At 38.7% G+C, this 26,213-nt stretch overlaps 1 protein-coding gene across 1 annotated transcript in view; it reads left to right on the top strand.

Moving 5' to 3' along the window:
* CWF19L2 (CWF19 like cell cycle control factor 2) overlaps positions 1-24,331 on the top strand; it is a 68,157-nt gene extending 43,826 nt beyond the window's left edge. The window contains exons 12-18 of the mRNA XM_005501471.3: positions 233-370; positions 15,723-15,935; positions 17,749-17,865; positions 20,197-20,352; positions 21,714-21,794; positions 22,752-22,853; positions 23,740-24,331. Of these exons, the coding sequence (XP_005501528.1) occupies positions 233-370; positions 15,723-15,935; positions 17,749-17,865; positions 20,197-20,352; positions 21,714-21,794; positions 22,752-22,853; positions 23,740-23,880 (948 nt within the window). The 3' untranslated portion in view covers positions 23,881-24,331. The remainder of the gene's footprint in view (positions 1-232; positions 371-15,722; positions 15,936-17,748; positions 17,866-20,196; positions 20,353-21,713; positions 21,795-22,751; positions 22,854-23,739) is intronic.
* The last annotated feature ends 1,882 nt before the right edge of the window (positions 24,332-26,213 follow it).

Below are 26,213 nucleotides of genomic sequence, written 5' to 3'. Positions count from 1 at the left end.
AGGATATAGCGATTGTGGGAAGAGGCTGTACTTTTATTTAGACCTCCTGATGCAATTGAAGAAAGGGAAAGCTGTTTTTTTTTTCCTTAGGTCAAATGAAGCTGCAAGCCCAATTGTTTTAGATGTGGTTAGTTTGATTTCTGATTCTTTAAACATTTTGAAATTACTAGGATCTGATTTTTGTAGTTGATCTTTCTCACTAGGTTAATATTTTCAATATGTTTATTTCCAGGTCCCTACTCATGTAGATAAAGAAAGAGTAAGGTATTTTCAGGATGATGATAGTATGGACCTGAAGGGTTTGGTCAAAAATGAGAAGATGAGAACAGCAGAGGATCAAAACTCACTCTTCATGCATATGGCATCAAAGGTAAGGTGTCCCGTGCATGGCTTTTGAATTGAGAATGTTGTGATTAGAAATATCAGGGAGGACAGGAGGCCTCAGTGCTCCATGTATGTTACTTTTGGTTGAGAATTCTGGTTGTCCTGAATAATAATGAAGTCTGTAGTAAGATGGTCCTGGTAGATGTTACTGAAGTGATGAAAACCCTAATGCATGGAGAAATGGGGTGCGTTCAGTTCCTTCATAGAAGTGATTGTGCTGTTCCTCTGCCTGTAGAATTTGATGCTTCTGAGGTGAACACTTTTAGAGTGTGTTGTACATTAATAGGTTACTTATGCCCAACAAAACAGGTTTTCCTCGAATTAGTAACAAATAAAAGCAGCATTTTCTTAGTGTTTAGAATGTCTTTTCCATCTAGAAGTTACAAGTGTCAATGAGATGTGAAGCAGACTACCTGAAAAATACCATCAGGATGTCCTGGATGATGAGATAATTCATGCTCGCAGGCCACACAGATTTATACATGATTGGTGCCATGAGTGGTTCCATGGTTAAAGGAGTGGCCAGCTCTCACAGATACTGCAGAGCAAATGGAATTATTAATTCTGTCATCCAAACTGAATATTAAAGGATACTTTCTGTGCTTGATATGGAAGTGTTTGACAGAGGTGTTTAACCTAATGCTATAAAGCATCTGACAGGAAGTTCTTCTGGAGAGATTATCAGAACTGTAGAAAGTAGTGTGGCTTATACATCTTCTCCTTCAGCTGCTTCTGGTAGAAGTTCTCATTTTCTTCCACTGGCATACTAAAAAAATGGGTGCCCTTGGGGTCCAGATAAATAAATGTGTCTTGTTGCCAGTATTTGACTTTGTTCTTTACCTTCCTTTCTAAAAAAACCACAAACACATCATATTTTTCTACAAAACCTGTGTAACAGTGCAAACTATTAACTATAATTAACTAGCGTATATGTCCTGAAAATATTTACAAGTAAATGATAATGTAGGGACACAATAAAACTCTGTACTGTCTACATCATACGATAATACGCATAACAAAGACAAATGGTTGCCATTTTCTCAAGGACCTTCCATTCCAAGTGGAATGGAATTTTTAAAAAAATCTTTAACTCAAATCTGGGCATCGAACAAGGGTTTGTAAATCAATATTAACATGTCTTTCTGAAATTGTTATTAATGTACTCAATTTGTCTGATTTTAATCTGAGTTTTCATGTGTTTTCTTCCACTGAGCAGTTTACAGGATTGCTTTTTTTGCTCTGATTCTTTCCAGATATGTGAAAATAATACCAGACAAATTTGAATTTCCTGATTTTGGTAATAGCAAATGTTTGCAGTGCCCCTATGGAGTGGGGAGTGCTCTCAAAAAAAGAAATATTTTTTGCTTGGAGTTTTTCAAACTCAAATGAAAGGCCATTTTGACTTTCTGAGAAATATGTGCATTTGTACAGTAATGTACTTGACTTGCCATGAAATTACTAAACTTTGTGAGAAATATCGTTTGTGTATTCATATATTTATTGATTTCAAGTTTTTTCCGTTCGAGATGGAAATAACGTTTGACTCTTTGAGCATATTCAGTTGTCCTTGGTTTAGTTTTGGGGTTTTTAACATTATATTAATTAATTATTAATGCAAGGAAGAGTAGCAAACTCAAAGGGAGATCAAAGGTTTCTCTATTATTTAGTTTTACAAGCCTTCAAAGGGAAAATTCTGCTATTTTTCCTTTATATTTCTTTTTGTTCTTTTCTTTTTATCTATTCAGTTTTGAAATGCTCTGTGTTTTCCAAGTTCTTGATGACTGAGACACTTAAAGCAAGAACAGCGATACAAGAGGTTCACTCAGCCCAGTATTCTGTATCCAGTAGTGACTGCTTAGGAGAAAGAGTGTAAGAACAGGTGACATTTCCAGTGATGCAGCCTTTATGTATTTTCCTGGCCTTTAGCTATTTGGAAGCTTTTATGGTACCTCCTTGTTGTGGTTTAACCCATCAGGCAGCCAAATGCCACACAGCCACTCACTCAAACCCGCCTCAGGGGAATGGGAGAGAGAATTAAAAAAAAAGGGAAAATCTTGAGTTAAGATAAAGACAGTTTAATGGGACAGAAAGGGAAAATAACAAAAACAACCACCATAATAATGCTGCTGCTACTACTACTAATAATAGTAATAAAATACACATAACAAGTGATGCACAGTGCAATCGCTCACCACCCACTGACCGATGCCCAGCCCGTGTCCAAGCAGTGATCCCCACACCCAGCCAACTCCCCCCATTTTTTGTTCAGCATGATGTCAAATGGTCTGGAATATCCCTTTGGCCAGTTTGGGTCAGCCGTCTTGGCAGTGAGAAGTTCTTGACTTGGTATAAGCACTACTTAGCAACAACTAAAACATCAGTGTGTTATCAACATTATTCTCATCCTAAATCCAAAACACAGTACTATACCAGCTCCTAGGAAGAAAATAATCTCAACCAGAAGGTGGACACTCCTTACATGGTATTTCTCTCTGCTTTTGGTTTATGGATATTTCTGTTAATTGGGGATTTGGTTGAATATCGCCTGTTACTTCCTTTCGGTGATTGCTCATCTCCCATTCTGTCATCTGTACGTATTGCTAAAAGGTATGAGCTCTAATAATTGATTTTGAAGAAAACAGAAAACTAAATCCTGTATGCATAACATCTTTGGTTGGCATTCTTGTATCTGCAGCCAGTTCCTCCAAGATTTTAGTTACTTGCACTGTAAGGGTTTCCGAGACAGTGGGGTAATTTGACCTGTTTAGGAATGGTGCAGAAATAGCCTGGCTCAGTGTACAGCTGTTTTAAAAAAAGTTTCTATACAAATGAGGGTGAAATTTGGGAACTGAACTTGCATTCATGTTGTAGAAGAAAATGCAATATAGTATTTAACCTCTGTAAACAGGTAATTATGAAGAACTAGGAGTCTGTTTAATTGGGAGTTTAAAATGAGTCCCTGAAGAGAAAATGCTTGCAGGTTATGAGGGACCTTCTAGTACACAGTGCTAATTGCACATGTATGCAACATTCTAAGTGAGTGAATGCCCTCCCAAAATGATAAAACTCTATTTAGTAGTTTTTATTTAGAAATAAATCCAAGGGTGGGTGAATGAGAGAATGAAGAGTTTCTGGGGATGAAACAAATACCTAATCCAGAACCCAGCCATTATTTAGAAAGTACTTCTCATGTCTGAGTAAGGAGAATGGAAAAGAGCTATCTTGTCCTGGTGGACAACAGGATGACCATGAGCCAGCACTGTTCCCTTGTGGCCAGGAAGGCCAATGGCATCCTGGGGTGTATTACAAGGGGAGTGGTTAGTAGATCGAGAGAGGTTCTCCTTCCCCTCTACTCCGCCCTGGTGAGACCACATCTGGAATATTGTGTCCAGTTCTGGGCCCCTCAGTTCAGGAAGGACAGGGAACTGCTGGAGAGGGTCCAGCGTAGGGCAACAAAGATGATTAAGGGAGTGGAGCATCTCCTGTATGAGGAAAGGCTGAGGGAGCTGGGTCTCTTTAGTTTGGAGAAGAGGAGACTAAGGGGGGACCTCATTAATGTTTATAAATATATAAAGGGTGAGTGCCATGAGGATGGAGCCAGGCTCTTCTCGGTGGCAAACAATGATAGGACAAGGGGTAATGGGATCAAGCTGGAACACAAGAGGTTCCACTTAAATTTGAGAAGAGACTTCTTCTCAGTAAGGGTGACAGACACTGGAACAGGCTGTCCAGGGAGGTTGTGGAGTCTCCTTCTCTGGAGACATTCAAAACCCGCCTGGACATGTTCCTGTGCGACCTCACCTAGGTGTTCCTGCTCCAGCAGGGGGATTGGACTAGATGATCTTTTGAGGTCCCTTCCAATCCCAAACATACTGTGATACTGTGTGATACTGTGATACTGTGAACCTTTTATCTGAACTGATTCTTAAGATTCACTTCAGAGAGTTGCTGGAGAGATGTACGTATTTTAGTGGTGTGAGTCATCTGTCCTATTTTGAATGCTGTCTGACAGACACTATTGGTACAGAAGGAATTAAGATGTCTAGCTCAGACACAGGAGATTATGCCATGGACCTCTGAGATAAGGAGAAAGAGATCCCACCATAGGTATTGAGGCAGTAAATTCAGAAGAAATTCAGGGTTAATGAATGCGAAATAATGGTGATTGTGAAGCTGAGTGAACTGTGCACGTGCAACAGGCTGTTTCAGCCTGTTTTGAGAGTCATTGTGAATCTACAAACATCGTCTCAGTGCTGGTGAGACTGTGGAGAAAAAGGGAATTTAGGACATACTTAAAACATAAGGCTACTCTAGTGCACCCATGGTGCACCCATAGCTTCGATGCTACCCAAGTTTGTAAATCATACTCAGTGGTCAAAAATACAGAATGGTACCATTTGAAAAAAAAAAAAAACACAAAGTAGCCCAAATTTCATCAGCTTGGGAAAAAGGCAGCTGGTAGGCTAGAACACACAATTCACTTAAAACTGTAATAGAAAACAACTATTTTTGTTTCTCAAATATGAAGTGGTCACAGAGCAGGGTTTAACACAAAGGAGGTTTCTGGGCTTTTTTTGTTTGTTTCTTTTTTTCCCAGTGGAGAAGGAAATTGTAGAATGTGTGCTGCAGAGCATGAGACGCTGTAGAGACCTTAATTGTGAGTGGGAGGAAGAAGGATACAGGGCCTTTGTGAAGTTCTGTTTCATTGGTAAATACTGAGTAGGGAGATCTAAATAGGATTTTGCCTTAGGATTTCCACAGAGAAATGCTGAGAGCTGCAGGTGTGTAGCAGAAGTGTCAGTTCTACGCGCCTTGCTGATGCTTTTCCCCGTACATTTTAGCCATTGCTGGAGATTGATTTTGCAACATACATTGATCACACTGGGTTAGAGCAAGCAGCTGTTTAGTATGCTTCATTCTAAAGGTTTCTTTCTTATTGGTTTAGTTTTTGTTTGTTTTGTTTAAGGATAAAACTTTTAATGATGTTTCAAGAATGTATTGTGTTTTCTGACTTTAACAACTGCTTCATTTTAGTTTGGGAAGGCTCTGAAGTTCACAGCATTACAAGATCATTGTTAGTGCTGAAATGTTGGCGGGAGTCTAAAAAATTTGAGTGTGATTATAGATACTCTAGATGGTTTCTTTATGTACTTGATAAACCTGTACTACAGAGAGTATCTGCATTATGGTCTAGGGGCTCAGTGAGACAATCTTTGAAAATCTTGCATCTCTCTTAAGTAGATTCAGCAAGGTGTTTTTATGTCCAGCAGGAAGTCCAACAACCAAACCTTTTTTGTCAGTTTTGGTTTGATAACATAGTACACAAATTTAACACATACATCTTAGTCTTTGTGCCTTCATTTGAGAAGTGAAAAAAAAATATCCACGAAAATGAATGTATAACATTTCAGAACAGCAGTGGGAGGAAACTGCTGAAAAGTCACAGAATCACAGAATGGTTGGGGTTGGAAGGGACCTCTGGAGATCATCTAGTCCAACCCACCTGCTGAAGCAGGTTCACCAGAGCAGATCGCGCAGGAATGTGTCCTGGTGGGTTTAAATGTCTCCAGAGGAGACTCCACAGCCTCTCTGGGCAGCGTGTTCCAGGGCTCTGGCACTCTCAAAGTAAAGAAGTTTCTCCTCATACTCAGGTGGGACCTCCTGTGCTTCAGTCTCTGCCTGTTGCTGTTCATCCTGTTGTTGGGCACCACTGAAAGGAGTCTGGTCCATCCTCTTGACACCCACCCTTGAGATATTTATAAACATTGATGAGGTTGTCTCTCGGGCTTCTCTCCTCCAGGCTGAACAGACCCAGCTCTCTCAGCCTCTCCTCAGGAGAAAGGTGCTCCAGACCCCTCAGCATCTTTGTATCCCACTGCTGGACTCCCTCCTGTAATTTCTTGTCTTGAACTGGGGAGCCCAGAACTGGACACAGTACTCCAGATGTGCTCTCACCAGGGCATGAGTACAGGGGGAGGATAAAGCTCCTGCGACGTGCTGGTCTCATTCATTTTATTAGTCTGAATGGCTTTTGTTGAGTGATTGTTGTGATTTTATCCCAGTAGTCACACCTAAGAAAGCAACCCACTGCAGACAAAACAACTGCTTTTAAAGAATGAAAAATAGGGTATATTTTTACCGACAACCTTCCTTTAAGTATCTGTTTTGCACAGTTACTTCTCATTACGGTGTTGGTTTTGCTTTCATGAGCTTTAATGTCAAACCTGATGCCAACATAATTTGCAGGAAAATGGATGTGGGCTGGCTCATCCTTAGGTTGAGTTGGATGCCTCTTTTCAGCTGAACAGAAAACAAACTAAAATTAAATTTTTAAATTCTGTTGCATTCGTTAGTTGTCTTAAAATTGCTGGCTGCTCGGCCAAGTAAAAAGAAAATTTAGACTACAAACGTAGGGAGTTTCTGCTACCATAATATAGCCAATTATGTCTGGGGATTTTTTTTGTTTAGAGCTTCTAACTTATGGTCAGGTTATATTTTTCCGTGTTGTCTATATCTTGTTCAGCCCAGTGAACGTTCAGTGCCTGGCAGCAAGGTGGCTCTCCAGCCGTTACAGCTCTTTGGTTATGCAGTGTGATCACCCTTACTGGCACCTTTAATCCAGTGTGAATTTACCAGTGTGAACAGAGGAGCCTCAGCGCTCCGTGTCTTCATCCCTCCGTCTAGCACATTCTTGTGCGGTGGGTTTGCTCCTGCTCCCGTCATGTGGTGTAAGTCCCCTGCAGCTGTGGCAGTGGCCAGCTGTGGTTACCACTAAGTATACGGACTGCAGCACTATAATTTCCTTCAGGGATTTTCCCAGCGCTTTTATCACTTTCCCACACTGCGCCAAAAAGGAAACTCCAACCACACGGCTGTTGGGGACCAAGGAAATGATCACTGCTCTCACACATGGAATGCAGTGAGAAAGACAGACCAGTATGTTTTCAGGCTTTTACACAGCTGAATGCTCTGTTCCACAGCACTGTTACTCTCCTGATATTTAGTGTTTTAATGGTGTTTCAAATGATATATGGGCTAGTAGTTACGAATCTCTGAATACAATGTCATAATCGCAGTTTTGTAACAGGAGACAGGGATGTTGAAATAGATATAATTTATAAAAGGATTTACTTTCTTGAATGGGACATGGAAGAAATGGCAGTACATAGACGCAAAATCTCTGTCCATGAAATCTCTGTCTAATCCCGTTAGCAAATGAAGGTTGATATAACTTTATCTCATGCCTGACTCCCGCTCAGGTTCACAGGCTGAACATGTGTTGTGGTCAAGGCACACGCATCCTTACAAATCTTTTTCCCACCTTTAAAGTTTCCTTTTCTTAAGGGCTCCATGAGATCAGATAGAGAAAATATGCCGTCTTCTTGCTATTTGTTTGCCTGTTGAGCCTATGTTTTAAATTTAGATGAAAAGCAAATTCTGATTTACCATTCCCCTTTTGCCTGTTCTTCTTTTATCTAGTTATGGTTCTAGTACAACCCTATTGTACTTGAGGCTCTCATCTCCTGTTAGTTTTTTTGCTTCTGTGCACAGCAAGTTGATGTGGACATCAGTTACCTCAAACAGTTTGAAACAGACCCTTTGCTACAGTGTCCTGTGCATGTTCTTACGTCAGAGTTCTGAACATTATGAAAAAACCTCAAATCTTTAACTTTCAGTGGTGAAAAAGCTTTTTTAAACAAAAAATAAAATGCCAACAGTAATATTTTTGTTATATGGAAGAAAGCAGGCCTTAAAGTCTAATTCTTTCATATATCACTGTTACACTTAAAGAAAATAAGCTGTTTGGGGTTACTGTGTTTCTACTCCTTCCCCTGTACTTTGCCCTGGTGAGACCTCATCTGGAATATTGTGTCCAGTTCTGGGCCCCTCAGTTCCAGAAGGACAGGGAACTGATGGAGAGAGTCCAGCGCAGAGCAACAAAGATGATTAAGGGAGTGGAGCATCTCCCTTATGAGGAAAGGCTTGAGGGAGCTGGGTCTCTTTAGCTTGGAGGAGACTGAGGGGTGACCTTACTAATGTTTATAAATATATCAAGGGTGAGTGCCACAAGGACAGAGCCAGGCTCTTCTCGGTGGCAAACAATGATAGGACAAGGGGTAATGGGATCAAGCTGGAACACAAGAGGTTCCACTTAAATTTGAGAAGAAACTTCTTGTCAGTGAGGGTGACAGACACTGGAACAGGCTGCCCAGGGGGGTTGTGGAGTCTCCTTCTCTGGAGACATTCAAAACCCGCCTGGACATGTTCCTGTGCGACCTCACCTAGGCGTTCCTGCTCCAGCAGGGGGATTGGACTAGATGATCTTTTGAGGTCCCTTCCAATCCCAAGCATACTGTGATACTTTTTTCTTTCTTCATGTTGGAAAGCAGATTAGGTTCTCACTGCTACAGGAATATAACTATAGGATACAAAAAAGTCAACAAAATATTTGAAAACAGATTTTTTTTCTTCCCCTCCCAGTTTTAAAGTCCAAAATATGTGTGAAGTCTTAGGTTTTCACTACTGAGAGCTTTAAGTAGCCTGTCTGTAGTTCCTTCTGCCCTTGACTGTTGTAAGGAGTTCAGTTTTACCAAATTCATACTCTTAAGGCTTATGTAATGCTTTCACGTATGTCAATAGGAGTTTGTGGGTGTGTAGAGACTGATTTCTAGAACATTGCCTCAATAGAAATTACCTTCTATTTGTACACGTAAATTCTACTAAGGCATTTTTTTTTCTTTTTGATTATGTTTTACTGGAAGAAAGTGAGAACAATTAATGTGTGTTGTTCATCAAACCATTTAAATTTTGGCCATAAACTCATTTTCTTTGTAAGTCTCTGCAATAATCCATAACATTAGTTTAAGCAGTGAAAAATACAGAACTATATTAGAAATTCTGCCCGTCGTTTATGGATTTAGTCAAGAGATATGCTGGTATTACAGGTTTGTAAAAAGTGAGTTTGCATGGTGCTTTTCTTTGGTTCTGAAGTCTGTAAAATGGAAAATTGCTTTCAGCCTTATCTTTTTGACTTGCTGTGCAAACCTCCCTGTTGCACATCTTTGCATTTCCACCACCATAAACCAAAATAATAGTCTAGAAACATTTTAAAAGCTAAAATGAAAAATGAAGAATATTTCTGCTGCTATTGTGTAATAAACTCTTTTCTTCTCTTTCTTCATGTGGTGAAGCCATTCTAGCACAGGATTTAATAGACATGATAACCTCTAACAAAGCTCTGGTACGCTGTTGCTTTTTACATTTACTTGAAGATCTATACATGCTCATGGTTTGCTATAAAAAAAAATGAAACCCAAGAGGAAATAATTTCAAATATCTGCATTATGCTACATGTCAGTTCAATGCACTAAACAACTTCTGTGAATACTGTGTGGACACAAAGCTGTTTCTGCATGTGGACACACATCCACAGCAGTGACAGCTGGGATAGGAGAAAAAACCTGGGAAAAGGAGCAACTGTGGGGAAGCAGCCCATAATAAATGGCTGCATAAGCATTTGGTGTTCTTCATGAATTATGTTAACATTCCAAGGTATGTTGCAAATGAAGACTTGTGCACAACTGTATTTTCTAGGCTGTGTTTTCTTTCATGTAAGTTATGGCCTGGAATAACTGTAAAGATAAATGCTAATCACACTTTTAATAGCAGAATGCTGTGGCTGAGGGTATTTTGTTTGGCTTTCATTTCATTGGCTTGCATATGAAGTTTTATCTGTCCTAATAACTAATCATAGCAAAATCAACAGTTTTCATTTCAAATAACTGAAGCAGAAAGGATCGTGGTCCCTAATCATTGCACAGGACTCCGCTGTATGTTTATTCCTTGAATTCTGCTGCTCAGAGGTAATTCTGAACTACCTTGTTCATCAACATGATTCATAATATTTTCCTGTATGTGTCATGGGCCTTAAAAGCATGCTGTGCGTTGATAAGTTAAAATCCTTTGATACTATGTGTTTTAACATACTATTTATTACCCTGGAATGATAGGTTTCTGAAATGCCTATATGCTGAATTATATGTTCAATTAAGCCTACAGGTTCAGGTGTGTGTGGTCATAGGGAGATTTGAGTTGTAATAATGCTAACATGATAACATTCTACCTTGATTTGGCTTGAACACATGCTATTTGAGATCAGAAACTCTGTTTTCTGAGCAAAAATGCTAAATGGTGAATAAATGCGACTGTGATGAGATATATTCATATATCGCCCAGGTTTCTATTCTAAAATAATAGTTTGTTCTTCTTTATTGCATCTTCCCAAAATATATTAAGAGACAACATTCCACAAATATTAACTCTGTCATTTAAAGTTGAAGACGTCAGTGTTGCCATGACAATATAAAACCAAACTGATACGTTTTATACAATCTATAGACTTTTTTTCACAAATTTTCCAAGCAGATGCACTTTTATTAGCTTATATGGAAGTAACTTTTAGCTATGATTGCGTTAGCGAGAAAAGAGAAAAAGCAGTCGTTCAATAGTTGCATACAAAATAGAACAAGAAAACAAGCAGAAAAATATGTGTACAAAAAGGCTGAAAATTACCCGTGCTAGAAAGAAGCAGGTATATTTTGTTACCGTGCTAATTGTGTTTGAGAGAATTTCCTGTTTCATCTCCAGATTTCAGAGGAAATTTGAAGAGGAGAAAGGTGTACTTGGGGTATTATATAGGGATAATCCCTGATGACTAGAAGTTCTGTTGCTTGAGGTTTCCTTTCAGTATGACAGTGTCATTAGATTCTTTAGTGGTTCCAAAGGGCGCACCCAAAGAGCAAGTGACAGCAGCGGACGGAGAAGGAGGAGACACAGTGTGCATCACCCTTCGGATGGAGGGTATGGGCAGCCAGCAGTGTGTAAGAACTGGGTTAAAAGGAAGCTATGAGATACTGTTCCATCAGTCTGAACACTTGGCGGAAACATGAGGCTACCCCAGAGTGTACCTGACACAGACCTGTAGGAGGTGTTTTTGGAGTTAGCCCCATGCAAAGGTGCCTAATGGCTTCAGTAACGTAAAAAAGTGGAAAAAGACACAAATTATTTTATGAAAAGAATGTTATATAATGAAATCATTAATGAAATATATTCATGTTATTCATGGTAATTATAATGTTAAGGGTTTCATCAGCAAATACAACATAGTAATTTTTCCCTCCCTCAATTCATTCACATTTGTGCATAGTCAGATGCTGATCTCTTTCTGAATTCTGGTGAATGGTTGGTGCTTTCTCTCCTTGTTTGGCATGTTGGCCACATTTGCACATGTTAGATCTGTCCAAATGAGATCCGTAAGTGTGACTTTTATTTGCTCCTGGAAGAAGTTTGAATGCCTTCCCCAGCTGCTCTATAAGTGTTTATGTAATACAGGCCTTTCTTGGCCAGGGCAAGCAAAACTGTGCTGCTGTCCCTGTTGGTTAAACCAAAACTACATCCTGGTGGTGGAAAACAGATCCCCTCTCAGATGGGTGGTGGAAATGTCTCAGTTGTACAATGACACCATAGGAGGCTGTGTCATTTTGCCTGGTGCTAAAAGTCCTAAAGCCGCCTGTGTGTTCTCTGGTTAACCAGTGCTTGCCAAGAGGGGAGGAAAGGTTGGAAAACAGACGTACAAGCAAAGCAAAAAATCACAGAAATGTGGCAGATGAGCCCAGAGTAAAAAAGCAGAATGAAAAAGGGGAGACAAGGGACTGTGGGGATGATCTGTCTTCTTATGAGAACACCAGTTTACATTAGATCTTGATTTTGGCCAAAATCTGGTAGAAACAAGGACTTCAGGTGCATTGTCTTTATAGATATCTGAATTTCTTATATTAACTTTAGGCAGATCAGTGATTTTTTTTAGGACATTCCAACTTAAAACTGATATATCAAAGTGACTGCCTGCTTCTTTCTGATCTCTGTATGGCACCTGAAATACAGTGAGCACAGCATCCAGCACAGTGAGGGAACTAAATACGCAACTTCCAGAATGCATTGACTTTCACATTTAACAGGTGTGATGCTTCAGCTGATGCAGAACAGCAGCTTTCCAGTAAATCTAATACATCAGCATAGTTCCTTCTTTGGATTTGTACTTAGCTCTGTCTTCTATATGGAAGAAGATATGTATGAAATAATTCGGTTTTTCAATGGTTACTCGCTTTCCTTCTGGCATTTTGGAGAACACTCTCTGCTTGTTCTTCCATTTCCCTTTAACTTGTTTGGAGAAATTTTATTATGGCCAAATAATGCAATTGGCAGAACACACTGGGCACCTTATTGTAAAAGTAAATTTTTTGAAAGAGAATTTGTATTTTCTTCCTGAATAACTTTTCAAAAGGCCAATATTTAGAGTAGCAGTTGAAGAGTACCCTCTAGTCTGCTATAGTAATGGCTACATTTTATTTTATTTCAGTTCTGACACATTGATATTTGGCATTTGTAGGAGATGAGGGATAATAATATTTAAGGGATTATAATATTTAGGGGATTACGCCCTTGAAAAAAAGGTTTTTTTCATTTTTCCTGGCAAATAATGTGTTAGTGATGTTCATTGCTATTATTGCAATATTGCAGACTAAATGTCTTTAGTAGTGGTTTCTTTGTTTTTAAGGCATTGCTGAATGAGTTTTCCCACTTGTATTCATGCCGTGTCTTATTTCAGTAGGAACACACAGTTCTTGCTGACTGATATTCTTGCCTGGTTTTGGTTTCTGTACTTCCTGAACTGTTTTGAGGTGTGTTAGGAGGACACTGTGACAATACAGGAGTTGCAAAGAAATTCTTATTCCTTACATGACTGTTGTTTTTAGAGGTGAAAATATATCCCATTTTAACACTCTTTTAAAGTCATCTAAAGGATGTGATAATACATGGCAATAAATGAAGATTCAGAGACAGGGTGACTATCTGTAACTTGGTCTTTTTGTCTCAGAACTGCAATATAACAGCACTGTGCATTGATGTTCTAGACTTACGACTTGAATAAAGGTCTCATAAGCTTCTCCTTAAAGGTGTGAAAAGGGAGAAAGAAATAAGCCCTCATTTTTCAGCTTTGTCCTTGTCTGTTTTTCTTCAGCGAGGGAGAGGTATAGTGCTTGAAGAACATCCAATTGGACATGAGTTATTAATGACTAGGCATCTTTTATTGCAGAAACAGATTGAAATGTTTAAAACACTTTTTTTCTTAGACCCTGATTCTTTCAAGCACTTATTTAATGTCTTTGAAGCTGGGGTGTTGGTTTCTTGAATTGCCTTGCATTCCTTGTTATCCCGTTATTCATTAGTATTGCAATGGAATCTATACTTTGGTTGCTGGTAGAGACTCTGTGGTAGAGTTAATCTGAGCCTGATCTGTGAATACTCCTTGAAATATCCCTTTACTTTGGCTCCTCTCCCAAAATGCTGCATTGCTACCTACCTTTGCTCATCGCTTCACTTCTCCAAAGTAATCATGTTTATTTTACTTCCTTTCCCAGTGTGCTTCATCTAATTCTGTTGACCGATATATATTGCATCTTAAACCATAAGTGCAATGTTGTCTGGCTCCCATGGCCTCCAGCTGCATGAAGAACTCTTCTACATACCTTTTGGTTTCTAGGAAAAAGCAAAAGTTTTGTTTAAGACTCTCCACTGACTTACTCTACTCTGAAACACAGACCTTGGGTGGGATCCAGGCTGTAGTAGGAGCTTACACATTCCACTTATATATGTAGACTGTTTAGTAATATTAGAAGTGAAAATATAATTTAATATTTTCCATTGTTTTCCTTCACTTTGAGAACTTTTAATTTTGAATCCTGAAATACTACCATTGGATTTCCAGGAAGCACTAGGAGAATACTATGATGCAACTGGGAAATCTGTCTCATAGTCCTTTTGGGTGTCTAACTTTTGCCAAAGGCTGGTTGGTTGGTTTGTTTTTCCCTTTTCGTTGTTGCATTCGTAGCTGGATGTTTTTAAGTCTCCTGAATTGTGCTTGTTTTCATTGACTCCACTCAAGGTCATGTATTGGACTTTATGTTGCTTCAGACCTTCTCTTAGGTTTGAGTCATTGAATTATGAATTTCATTTCAAGAGAAAAACTTGCAAAAATTATTTTGAATTTTTTTTACATTTGCTTAGCTATATGTGTTGAATATTTAGGGCATTAATGGCACACAATTTTAAAGTTGTTTAGAGCAGCCAAAGCAGAAAATGGAGAAATACTTTCCTAAGTTCTTTAGAAAGTTAATCTTTACAATCAAGACTTGCTAAGTCTTGATTTAGGCAAGATGTCATGGGATTTTTTTGTCATCAAAAAAAAAAAAAAGATTGATAAAGCTTAATGCCATATATATGTAGGGGTTCAGTGAGTTTTGAAACTTAGTGAAATCTACTCTCACTTGGGTTTGAGTCCAGTGACCTCATATATTTTTTTGCTTTCCTTTCTGTTGTCTCTTGCTGCTGTTGCTGTGAGGCCACCTTCTTACCATGTGCTCTGTCACCTGGAGTCACCTTCAATTCCTCTGGTTCCTCTCTACAGACTCCATCCCTGCCAAGTATCATCTAGATGAGACATAGCCAGTTTGTGTGGGTTTCCACTATTAAGGTGTTTTAAGACACCACTGATCCTTAAGCATGTCTTCATAACAAATTTAGTATTCTCAGAGTTTTCTTTTAAATATGGCACATTTAAGTAAAATGTAGCAATTAATGAGCAAACAAAAAACCTGTGGATCATTCAGTGTTGTTTCTGGTAATGTGCTTGTTGTGTTTGTTATCCATATCTAGCAACAGCTGTATTCAAGAAAGACTAAATATTAAAGGCAAAGACTGTTTTCTCCACAAAATAGCTTAGTGCTGTTCACTAGGTAAGAATGACTGTTGGCATGTTTTCACAGGGCATGAGGTGCAGAATCACGATCTAGTTATTTCACAAGAGATGATTTGATGGAGAGTGATAGTCGTAATAGGAGAGGAGGAGGAAGACTAAAATAAAATATATGATAATATATGATTTTTAAAAATTTGTAGCTTTCGAAAGCAAGCTGAAATTCTGTCAAGTTAATACTGAAATACTTAGCCCTTACCTTGAGATGGAATATATTATAGTAGTATACTCTTCTTACTGCTGTCATTCATCTATATTTTCATACCTGTGCTGTCTAAGATTGCGTATGACTGCTCGCAGGAGACGTACCTGGTGGTAGCAAGTGCTGCAGGTGCCATATGGAAGGAAGCAATGCTACTGTTTACGCACTTACTGCTTTTCTCAATAAAGGATGCTACAAAGAGCTAAGTATTTTTTCTTGCGTATGTATAAATGCACGCATTTTTTCTGTGTATCTTTTCAGCTCATGGAAAAAACCGACAGGGAGTACTACACTCTGGATGACATGTTTGTTTCCAAAGCAGCCAAAAGAGCGCGCAGTGGGGAAGAGGAAGAAATACAAAGAAGAAAAGCAATACATGAGCACCAGCAGCTTGCTGCACGCATGGAAAAGTGCCCACACTGCTTTGAGAGCAGTGAACTTTCTAAACATCTTATTATTGCAATTGGTACCAAGGTAAGAAAATAGCAATTTAACACAAATGTAAAAATAAAAAAGATATAAAGGAAGGCAGTGTTAATGTTAGAGTTCCTAAGCTTAAGAACAAAATTGTTTCTACAAAATGATTTTTTTGTTCTGCATCTTATTTTCCTTGTCCTTACAATTCATTTCACAAATTCCTCAAGGGTGAAGGAGAAAAAGATATAAATCTATCATGAATTATAAAGCTAATCTTTGATATCAGAACTTCAGATTTTCTGGATTTGTGGAAGACAGGAGCAATAATGAAAGATCTGAGTGCAGAGATTAAACTGTAGGTGGATTTGTGGAAGACTAAATCACACTGTATCACATTGTATCTCAGTGTTATAAAAAAAATAAGTGGAGAATTCCAGTTTTAAGCCTAAAATGCTTTGAAATAGTTTGGTACAGGGAACCTTCTTGTTTCTGTTAATAGGCTATTTTTGTCATTCTTTAACCAAAGTTTTAATTTATTATTGATGTTTTTAATTTGATTTGAAACTTTTTATAGGCCAAGGAATTAAATGCATAGATATGTATTGATGGTACATTGCACTTGTTTTGTAATAGATAATATATACATATGCACACACACACATATATATATATATAACTAGATATAGATATAAAAAATGAGAGGACTGAGAGCAACCCTGTGAAGCATGACTTGGGGGTACTGGTGGATGAAAGATTGGACATGAACCAGCAATGTGTCCTTGCAGCCCAGAAAGCCAATCGTATCTTGGGCTGTATCAAAAGCAGCGTGGCCAGCAGGTCAAGGGAGCTGATTCTGCCCCTCTGCTCCGCTCTGGTGCGATCCCACCTGGAGTCCTGTGTCCAGCTCTGGAGCCTCAGTACAGGAAAGACATGGACCTGTTGGAAATGGGTTAGAGGAGGCCACGAAGATGACCAGAAGGCTGGAAATGGCTCTGCTGTGAGGACAGGCTGAGAGAGTTGGGGTTGTTCAGCGTGGAAAAGAGAAGGCTCTGGGGAGTCCTTACAGCAGCCTTCCAGAACCTAAAGGAGACCTATGAGAAAGCTGGAGAGGGACTTTTTACAAGGGCTCATAGTGATGGGACAAGGAGTTATGGCTTTAAACTGATAGAGGGTTGGTTTAGTTCAGGTATAAGGAAGAAATTCTTCCCCATGAGGATGCTGAGACACTGGAACAGACTGCCCAGGGAAGCTGTGGATGCTTCATCCCTGGAAGTGTTGAAGGCCTGGCCAGATGGGGCTTTGAGTAACCTGGTCTAGTGGAAGGGGTCCCTGCCCATGGCAGGGTTCTTGGAACTAGATATATCTCTAAGATCCCTTCCAGCCCATACCATTCTAGGATTCTATATGAAAGTGCATACAGATGTGCATCTATGTGTGTATACATATATATGTGTGTTTGTATATCTGATAGATATACAGAGATATAGTTATATCTGTATGCATTTATATATATTATATTTTATTAGGTTAATACAAATATATATATGTATGCATTTCTGTATTAAAAGTGTATTGTAGTGGACAAAATAGTATGATTTCATAATAGTTAGTTTACCAGTTTGTCTGTAAAGCTGATATTACTGCTTTGTTGGTGGAGCTGGTGCCTGAATACTACTAGTTCACTGGAGCTACTGATGGATAATGGAACCTTTTTAAAAAAATACTAAAATTACTAATACCTTGCTGTAATTAGAAGGTAATGACTTTCATTTGTTTGAAGTTCAGCAAATGATGTATTTCTGAGCCTTAGCAATGGGAAGGTTTTTAATGCTAGAAAAATGGGCACTTAGTTTTTATTTGCTTTTTATAGGTTTACTTGTCTCTACCACGCAACCAGTCCCTTACTGAAGGTCACTGCCTGATAGCCCCTCTGCAGCACCATACTGCAGCCACTCTTCTTGATGAAGACATCTGGGAAGAAATCCAGGTCAGCTGCGAAACTGTCTCATGTTCTCACATTTCTGTAAAATAATGTTGTTTTGAATAGTAATACTCTTGTTATTAAGTCCCTGTTTTCATAATTTCCAGCCTGGCAGCTCTTCTCTGATTCCACTAAGGGGCAGAACATTCTTGCATTATGGATAAAAATTAGTGGTCAAAAATTGAAAAAGACAGATGCAGGGTAAACACTGAAGAAAAGTTCTCACTTGTTAGTACTAGAAGAAGTTGCCTGGAATGCTGCAGAACCTCTGTTGTTGGAGGTCTTAGAAACCAGGTTGGACAAACATCTCTCAGGGCTGTGATGTAGGTATAGCTGATCCCCTACAGAAAGTGGAATAACTGGCGTGGCAGTTAAGATTTCCGTGGGAGTGCCAAAGAAAAGAAAAGGATTGTCAGGGCAGAAAGATGCCTTATAATGAAACATGAGGTGAAGATATGTTGTTTACATATTTTTGGGTTTTTAAAGCTGATCTGAGTTTTGGGTGGATGATAATTGAGAGAGAACTATCTCATTCTTTTTCATATCAGTGAGGTCTCTGTTAGAATACAATTTCCTACTTTTTTGAAAAGAATTTTTAGATTTAAGTGCCAAACATGATGGGTCGTGCTTTCCAACTCTCTTATGAAGGCATTTTGAAAGTTCTAAGTTCCGTTTTCTTTGGAAAAGGAAAATCAGGTTCTGACTAAGAGTTGGACAGTGATTGGTCTTCCCTCCTCCTCCCATCAGGATTTTTACAAGGGGAAAACAACCTGCAACCTCTTACATAAAAATCATGGATACTACTTCAGATTAGGTAAAGGTTTTTTTGTTTGTGGTTGCTTGGACTTAAAAGCAGGTTGATTAATGAGTTTGGAATAGGTTAAGTAACATTGATCTTACCTTAAGCCTGGCAGATGATTCTCTGACTTTTCAGATTTTCTCCCCACATTGATTCCCAGGGCTGATCTAATTTTTATACAGTGTTTTGTAGTAAATTATGCTCCTCCAAAACAGAAATGGACAGAAATGCCTAAGAAAGTTGGATAAGAAGCAAATAAGTGCAACAAATAGGAATTGGGAAGTAAAACAGAGCATGGGGAAGAGTGGTAAATGCTTATTCTGTATCTTCTGTTTGTCTTAATCTCTTTTAACTAAATAGAGGAAAACAGGATGTATGTAGGAATAGTTGCGTTTATACAGTTCTCAAATTACATTTGGCCCTTTGAAGGCAACCGTGAGGCTGATGTGGCCCCTGGTGAAAAAGCGTTTGGCACTCCTGCTCTGCAGGGATGGGAAGGCTGGGGGGTGGATGGTGCTGGGCAAGGTGGGGAAGTCACCTCACTGACACGGCGCAGTGCCATGGTAGCCAAGCCAGGAGGAGCGAGCAGCTCCCGTGGTTAGACAAGTGTCAGCTGTAGCCCAGTGATGGCTAGACGGGTCTGCGGGGATGAGTTAGGCTCAAGTCAGCAAGTCTGGGTCACGATCAGCCAGGCTGGGCACAGGCATTCCTGAAACTTAGGCAAGAACAGAGGTTCATCCTGAGCTGAGCTGCTGCTCCTGCGTGACGGGACCAGGCCCGGCTGCTCACAGCTGTGCTTTCCCCTCCTCCTGCTGCGGCTGATCCCGGCTCACAGCTCCACCATGTCAGAGCTGCCTCGAGAGTGTGCGGGGCACTCACACTGGAGCTGGCAGAATTATAACTTGAAATACACTTGGAATAGGTGCAGCACCTAATTGTGAGGGGAACTGGTAACATTGAGGACAGGGGTATGTATTACAGTATTGCATTTGGCAAGCTGCCGTACAGTGAAGGTGGCAATTAAAGCCATGGCTTTCTTTGGAGGTAATGTTAATATTTTCCTTAAAGGTCAAGCATGCCTAGTGGAAATGTCATTTTTTTTTTTCTTTTAAACTGTGTAATTGGGATGAATATTGGAAAGATAATGGTATCTAGAGTCAATACAAGGCAAGACATTAACTTGGAAATTGTAAGCTTGGGACCTACTGTTAGAACCATATTGTCTTATGGAACATCACAGTTATGAAGTTCAACATAGCTTTAATTTCAACTGTAAAAATATGTGGTATTTATTAAAACTGAGTTTGTAGTGTTAATTATAATGTGTGTTTCACAATAGTTTTCCAGACTTCCTGTCTTCGTATCTTAGCAACTATAGTCCGTGTTAAATTGTTGAATAATACGGCATTTTCCCAGTATGATTGCCGCTGTTATCCATTTTATCATGAATATTATGAATATAATATATGTTGGTAAAATGATATAAAATATCTGAAAGCTTTGAAAAGCTTATTCAAATTACACTTTTCTTTAAACAGATGTTCAGAAGTGCATTGGTGAAAATGTTTGAAGCTAAAGACTTGGACTGCGTATTCCTAGAAACAAACATGGGTATGAAGAAACGGTATCACATGGTTTACGAATGCATTCCTCTTCCAAAAGAAGTAGGAGATACAGCTCCAATTTACTTTAAGGTACATGAAAATAATTTTTCTTAGGTCATTTGAATGTGTTCATCATAATTCATCTATTACTTCTTTTTTTAATATTCAAGTACTATTTTGAGAAGGTGGATTCTTTGATCTTACTTCCTGATTCATTCTTTGAACCTGTTACTTAATCTTAAAACGAGCCCTGTGAGGTAATTCTGTTTTTCAAGCAGTCAGGGGAAGAGCCAGATGTCACTGTGCCGTTGCCTCAGGTCTGACTGCACTGACAAATGCTGGAGGAAGATGAGAGACTTGTAGTTTCTTGAAGTGCTGTAAAGATAGCCATATTTCTCAATTAAGTCCTGTAGTATAAACTTAAAACCCCATACATGTGCTTGACAAACATAAAATGACAAAATAATACCAGCTGTTGTAAAAATATCAGTATATAATATTTCTTCCCCATTTTATTTCAGTAGGCCCAAATTTGATATGTGTCTTAGGTTTTTGATGAGCATTAGACAGCATGGTAAGCATTTCTTCTGTAGCTTTTCCAGTCTCTTTCCGCTGACCCTGCAAGGAAAAGCTCGTTGAACCTTCTGCCTGCAAAAGAAGCGTTTTGGCTTTCAGCAACTAGATAATGATTTGCCTTTTTTAAGTAAATTTTTTTATTTGTGCTTTGAAATATTATTTTTGTTTTCTGGAAATAAATAGTGTGATTGGGTTTTGATGAAGTGGGGTCAGTATGGTGAACAGTAGTGCAGTAACTACCACATTTGAAACTCTCCATCTGGTTGATTTCATTGCTGTACTTCAAGCACTGGTAAAACTTGGGTTTTATCTGAATGTTAAAGGAAAAATTAAGTACAAGATTTATCGTGATGTAATGTGCATAAAACTTTCAGAAGTTTCCATCATTAAAATATACAACAAATAACATTTAAAAGGTACCTGTACTATACTACACTATACTTGCTTCCATACTATGGAGGATACAGAGGCAGCTTTAGAAGGTTTAATCATAATTACTCTTCTAAGCTGGATTCTCCTCTTAGTGTTTAAAAAATAAAAAAAAGGCTACTATAATGAACTCATAAGTGGTTTTTGTATGAGCTCAGTAAAAAGAGAATGTGACCTTTTAGCTGAGAGTTGTGAGAGATAATTTGTGTCAGGCAAAAGTTAAATTAAAAATAAAGAGGAATAGAATTAAGTGAGTTTGAAGATATTATACGATGCTTTTATAAAGTATGTAAGTTCTGGAAATCTGAAAGGTTGCTAAAATAAAGTTACTTTGTTCAGAAATAATTGGTACTTGCAGTGCAATGTACGTCACTACATTGAAAAGTTAGCTCTTTGCTTGCTCGTCTGAAAGACTATTTTCACATTTAGATAAAATGTTTTTACAGAAAGCTATAATGGAATCTGATGAAGAGTGGTCCGTGAACAAGAAGTTAATTGATCTTTCTTCAAAAGATGTTCGGAAATCTGTAAGTAAAGAAATGTATTGAGAACGCTGAATTTCTCAGCAATTTTTTCTCATCTTTTTTCGTTAACTGTTTCAAAGAGAGAAGAAAGGGAACACAATTAGATTAGTGCGTCGGGATATGGCATAGACGTGATGAGAATTAAAAGGCTGAGTGAGCTCATAACAGACATCAGGGAAAAGATTCCCATTTATTTCAACAATAGGTGGACTGAGCTGCACGCATTGGTTGAGAACAAAGCTGGCACTATGAGGACATGTACCAGAATAATTTTCTTGATTAAGAATTAAGGTAGATCAAAGATTTGCAAATTACTTTCCTGGAAAAAATATGCTGTGTCTTTTTCATTGACCTAGAACAGCCTTTTGTGTTGCTAAGTTTACGTAGCAAAAATATAAATAGCATTATAGGCTTTTCTTTTTCCTAAAACAAGGGAACAATAACTCTCTCTGTCTCCTGGATACTGAACTGAAACATCTTTGTATGTACAAATCTTAAAGGAATAATGCTAAAACTGTTAGGTTCAAAGATTGTTCCATCTTCTTAGTATTAAAGATGTGTGGTAGATAAACTTTACCACAAAGTAGTTTACTACTATGTAGTAATAATACTTAATTTCTGAAAGTGTCTTTTAGTAAATATAGCACCTTTGCACTAAAAAAATCCTGATTTAAGAGAAAGAGGAAATGGGTTTCAATAATGAGATGTGAAGCCTGATATGACAGAGAGAAAGTATAAATGCAGTAGAGCAAGGGATTGAATGGCTGTTATCGCACAACACCGTATTTGTAAGAGATGCAACTTGCTGATGGTTGTGTTGAAATTTCTGCTCGTGTTCTTCGAAGGTGTAGGATGTGATACCATCAACTGCAAAACCGCTTTCAAATTCATTACATTGTGGGGATGTCAAGTAAATACCTACAGTCTATTAAACGTATAAAAATGTTTTTGCGTGTATAGGTTCCTAAAGGATTACCATACTTTTCTGTGGACTTTGGGCTGCAAGGAGGATTTGCTCATGTCATTGAAGATCAATACAAGTTTCCTCATTACTTTGGAAAGGTATTGTTATGTAAAAGATCGATTTACCAATTATGCCCTGTTTGGTAAATTTAAGTAATTAAAACAGGTGCTGCCAGAACAGTCACTTTGATGTGCCTTGTCCCAGTTTGTTAGCCGGCTCTTCTTGGTGACTCATTTTAACTTGGCTTGTTGAATGAACAAGTAGTTGATTTCTTGCTGTCTCATACTCAGAATGTGATTCTAGATCCATGTTTCTTTTGAATTAGTAGGATGTCTAGATATTTGACATATATTTTAATAGGTGGAAAATACATCTATGTAAGAGTTTTCATGGCCAGAGTGTTCTCATATGGGTGCATGGACTTGTGATTGTATAAATTAAGGTGCGTACACACAGAGTCTCACAGGCAACTCCTAGTAAAATACTTCCATGGTTAAATTACTCTGTGTGGTATAGAGAATATCATATATACAGGAAGAGCTGCAATAAAATCTTCCTTTCTTTATTATGTCACAGTATGTCACAGCAATCATTTATTGAAAGAGTCAATATTGCAAAAACATCAAGAATGATTGGGCAGAAATGTAACTTCAGAAGGAGTTAAAAGCAAACTGGGCAGCTTTCTTTTTTCTGAATTTTTTCTTAGTCACAAGCATACTAACATATTAACAATCTTGCAGTGTTAGGATTTTTATGCAGTCCATTGCTACGCTATACCTAAAAGAATTTTGCTGAAGCAACCATACAACAGCTACGGTTCTAATTTTTGGATTGATATATTTTTCAGAATTTCAAGTTTTAATAACTAGCACTCAAAGAAAACAGTGACAATCAGTGAAAATATGTATTTCTTTATTCTAAGGGAAAATAGTGTTAAGTAAATGCTAATTTTCACATATCATTATCTGTCTTCTACTTGCAAAGGAAATCATTGGTGGGATGCTGGACTTGGAACCGCGACTCTGGAGAAAAGGAATCAGACAGAACTTTGAGGAGCAGAGGAAGAAGGTGTTGCAGTTTGCACAGTGGTGGAAACCATATGACTTTACCAAAAAGAAAGAATGAGTACACCCCTGCAGTCAAGGACTATACAAGCCATAAATTACGTTAAGGGATATTTCATATGTTAAGAATAACAATAGTGTGTTATGCACTACTAGTGTATTTTAAAACCAAGGATATTGTCTAATTGCTGATTACCTGTTTCTGTTTTTGGCACTGTGAATGACATGAACCTGCAAGCCTGGAAAAACAGAAGTGTACAGTGGTTTTAGTTTTTTGTTTTTTAGTTGAGCCAAAAGAATAATATCCCTGTGGCTACTGGAGTTCTTCCAAAAGCAGAAGCTACATTTTGAGTTTTTATCATCTTTGAGGCAACTGTTTTTTCTATTTTGTATTCAGTATAGAGCTGGTGCTTAATTATCATGGTGACTTTTTACAGAAAATGGTTTACATTGTAAGAACATTTTGATTAATACAAATACATTGTTACAGATGGAAGCTGTACAGAAAATAATTTTCTGATTTTGAGTCCTTGTGTTCTTTAAGTTGAGGTCATTGCAGTAATACAGACATGGGATATGATTGATAAATTTGCTGCTGCCCCCCTGCACAAGAATTAGTGCAATTTTTTGTACTTATTTTCAGTATGAAGTAGTATTTTTTTCAAGCTGGGCTGTTGCACAAAGGCTGATGAGACAGTCTGTTGCTGGTGGCGAATGTCAGCTTTCGTGGTAACAGGTACTTTTGATGATAATAAAAAACAAAAAAGAAAAAGAGGAGGGTGAAAGAACCTTAAGGGAAAACAGTCTGTGATGGCCAGGAAAGAAGAAAATGATCACAGGGATTTCCCCAGCTGACTCTTCTGCCCTGGGCATCCCCTCTGGTGCTGCAGGTGGCCCACCATAATACTTTTCTGATAATCATTGTATAGTTTTCATCGGGATCTGCTTAAACTCACTCACTCCTGGTTGTTCCTGCTCGTGATGCTGTTAGTGCTGATCGGAGCAAACTCTGATCCGGGCAAGAGCTGCACCGTAACTGATTGTTAAGCTCCGTGCATGGAAGTCACTGAGAACTGCCTGTCCACTGTTTAAAGGACTGCTCTGTTATGCACTAGGTTTTGTTTTTTCCTTTTGTGTAAAATTTACAAAATGGGGGTGGGAGAGTGTGGGGGAGGGAAAGGGAAATTCTCACATCAGTGTCAATCCCTTTCCATGGGAAACCTGCCGTAGCAGGCTCAGGCTTCACAGGTGCAGAGCTGGGAGAACAGGACAAGGACAGAAGGACAGGGATGGAAATGTTGCCACAGCATCCTCGCAGCAGGTGAGGGACAGAGAGCTGACTGGCTTGTGAACAGAAGGTGCCACACGGAATGGCTCCAAAGGGCAAATGGGGGCCCTTAGCACAGGAGAAGTCAAGGCATCCTGCAGGTCTCCCAACATGCTTCCCACTCCTTTCCCACCCACCATTGCCCTGTACAGCTCTCTTAACTGTTGTGAACCGCTCAGGTTGAGAAAAGAGTCACTAAATATTACTGGGTTGAATAAGTGTTCATTTCTACTCCCTTGGTGGTCTTTTGCAAATTTCCTAAAGAGTTAGTACCTTTTATTTTTTTCCTCCCATTTTGGCAAAGTCTTCTCTGTTGTGAATCATTTTCTGTAGGATCTTTGTGTCACTGCAAGAGAAATACCTTAAAAGTAAGCTGTCACACTAGTTTTAGTAATTTTTATGTCTGATTCATACTATTTTTCACCAGCAAGCCACGGATAAAAGAGCCAGTTCTACTGTTCTCCAGTAAGTTTTGATCATCCTTACTCTACTGGGGAGATTACAGAGCAAATAGGACATGAAAGAGTTGCTGCTTGGAGTTGCTGAGAATGTGGTAACACTGAAGCAAATGTAGGTAAAGTGCAGTCGTGGTGGTGTAAAGCATGACTAAAAGTGGTTTTATCTGAAAGCAAAAGTTGCCCCTGGTCTCACGTGCCCCCCTGGAGGATACCCAGAAGCAGCAGAGGTGAGTGTGTCTTTTAAGGCCACGAAGAATTTTTTTATCCAATACTGTGTTGAAGATGCAATTTTTCTAAATATAATTTCTCTCAAAATTCATGTTCCTCAAGGGAAGTGCTGTGTTTCACAAATGATATCTAACTTGTAGAAAAGTCTGTCTCTCCGACTCATGGTGTGTGCATATTTTATTGTTCTGGTTTGGGCAAAACTACTGATATTCTTTGGACCGGAAAGGACTCTGAAATATGGAGTAAGGGTAACAATCTCAAGCTGCCGATACAGGAGAATGTGTCTTGCCCTAACAGAAGTTTTCAGAATGGGGACTGTGCTTACCACATACACTGAGAATAGTATCGTGTTGTGCTTGGTCACAGACTAGATGAGCATAT

This window comes from Columba livia, chromosome 1 (genome assembly GCF_036013475.1).
Source record: "Columba livia isolate bColLiv1 breed racing homer chromosome 1, bColLiv1.pat.W.v2, whole genome shotgun sequence".
In the NCBI taxonomy this organism is placed as follows: domain Eukaryota; kingdom Metazoa; phylum Chordata; class Aves; order Columbiformes; family Columbidae; genus Columba; species Columba livia.
This window is presented reverse-complemented; position numbering and strand designations above follow the sequence as displayed.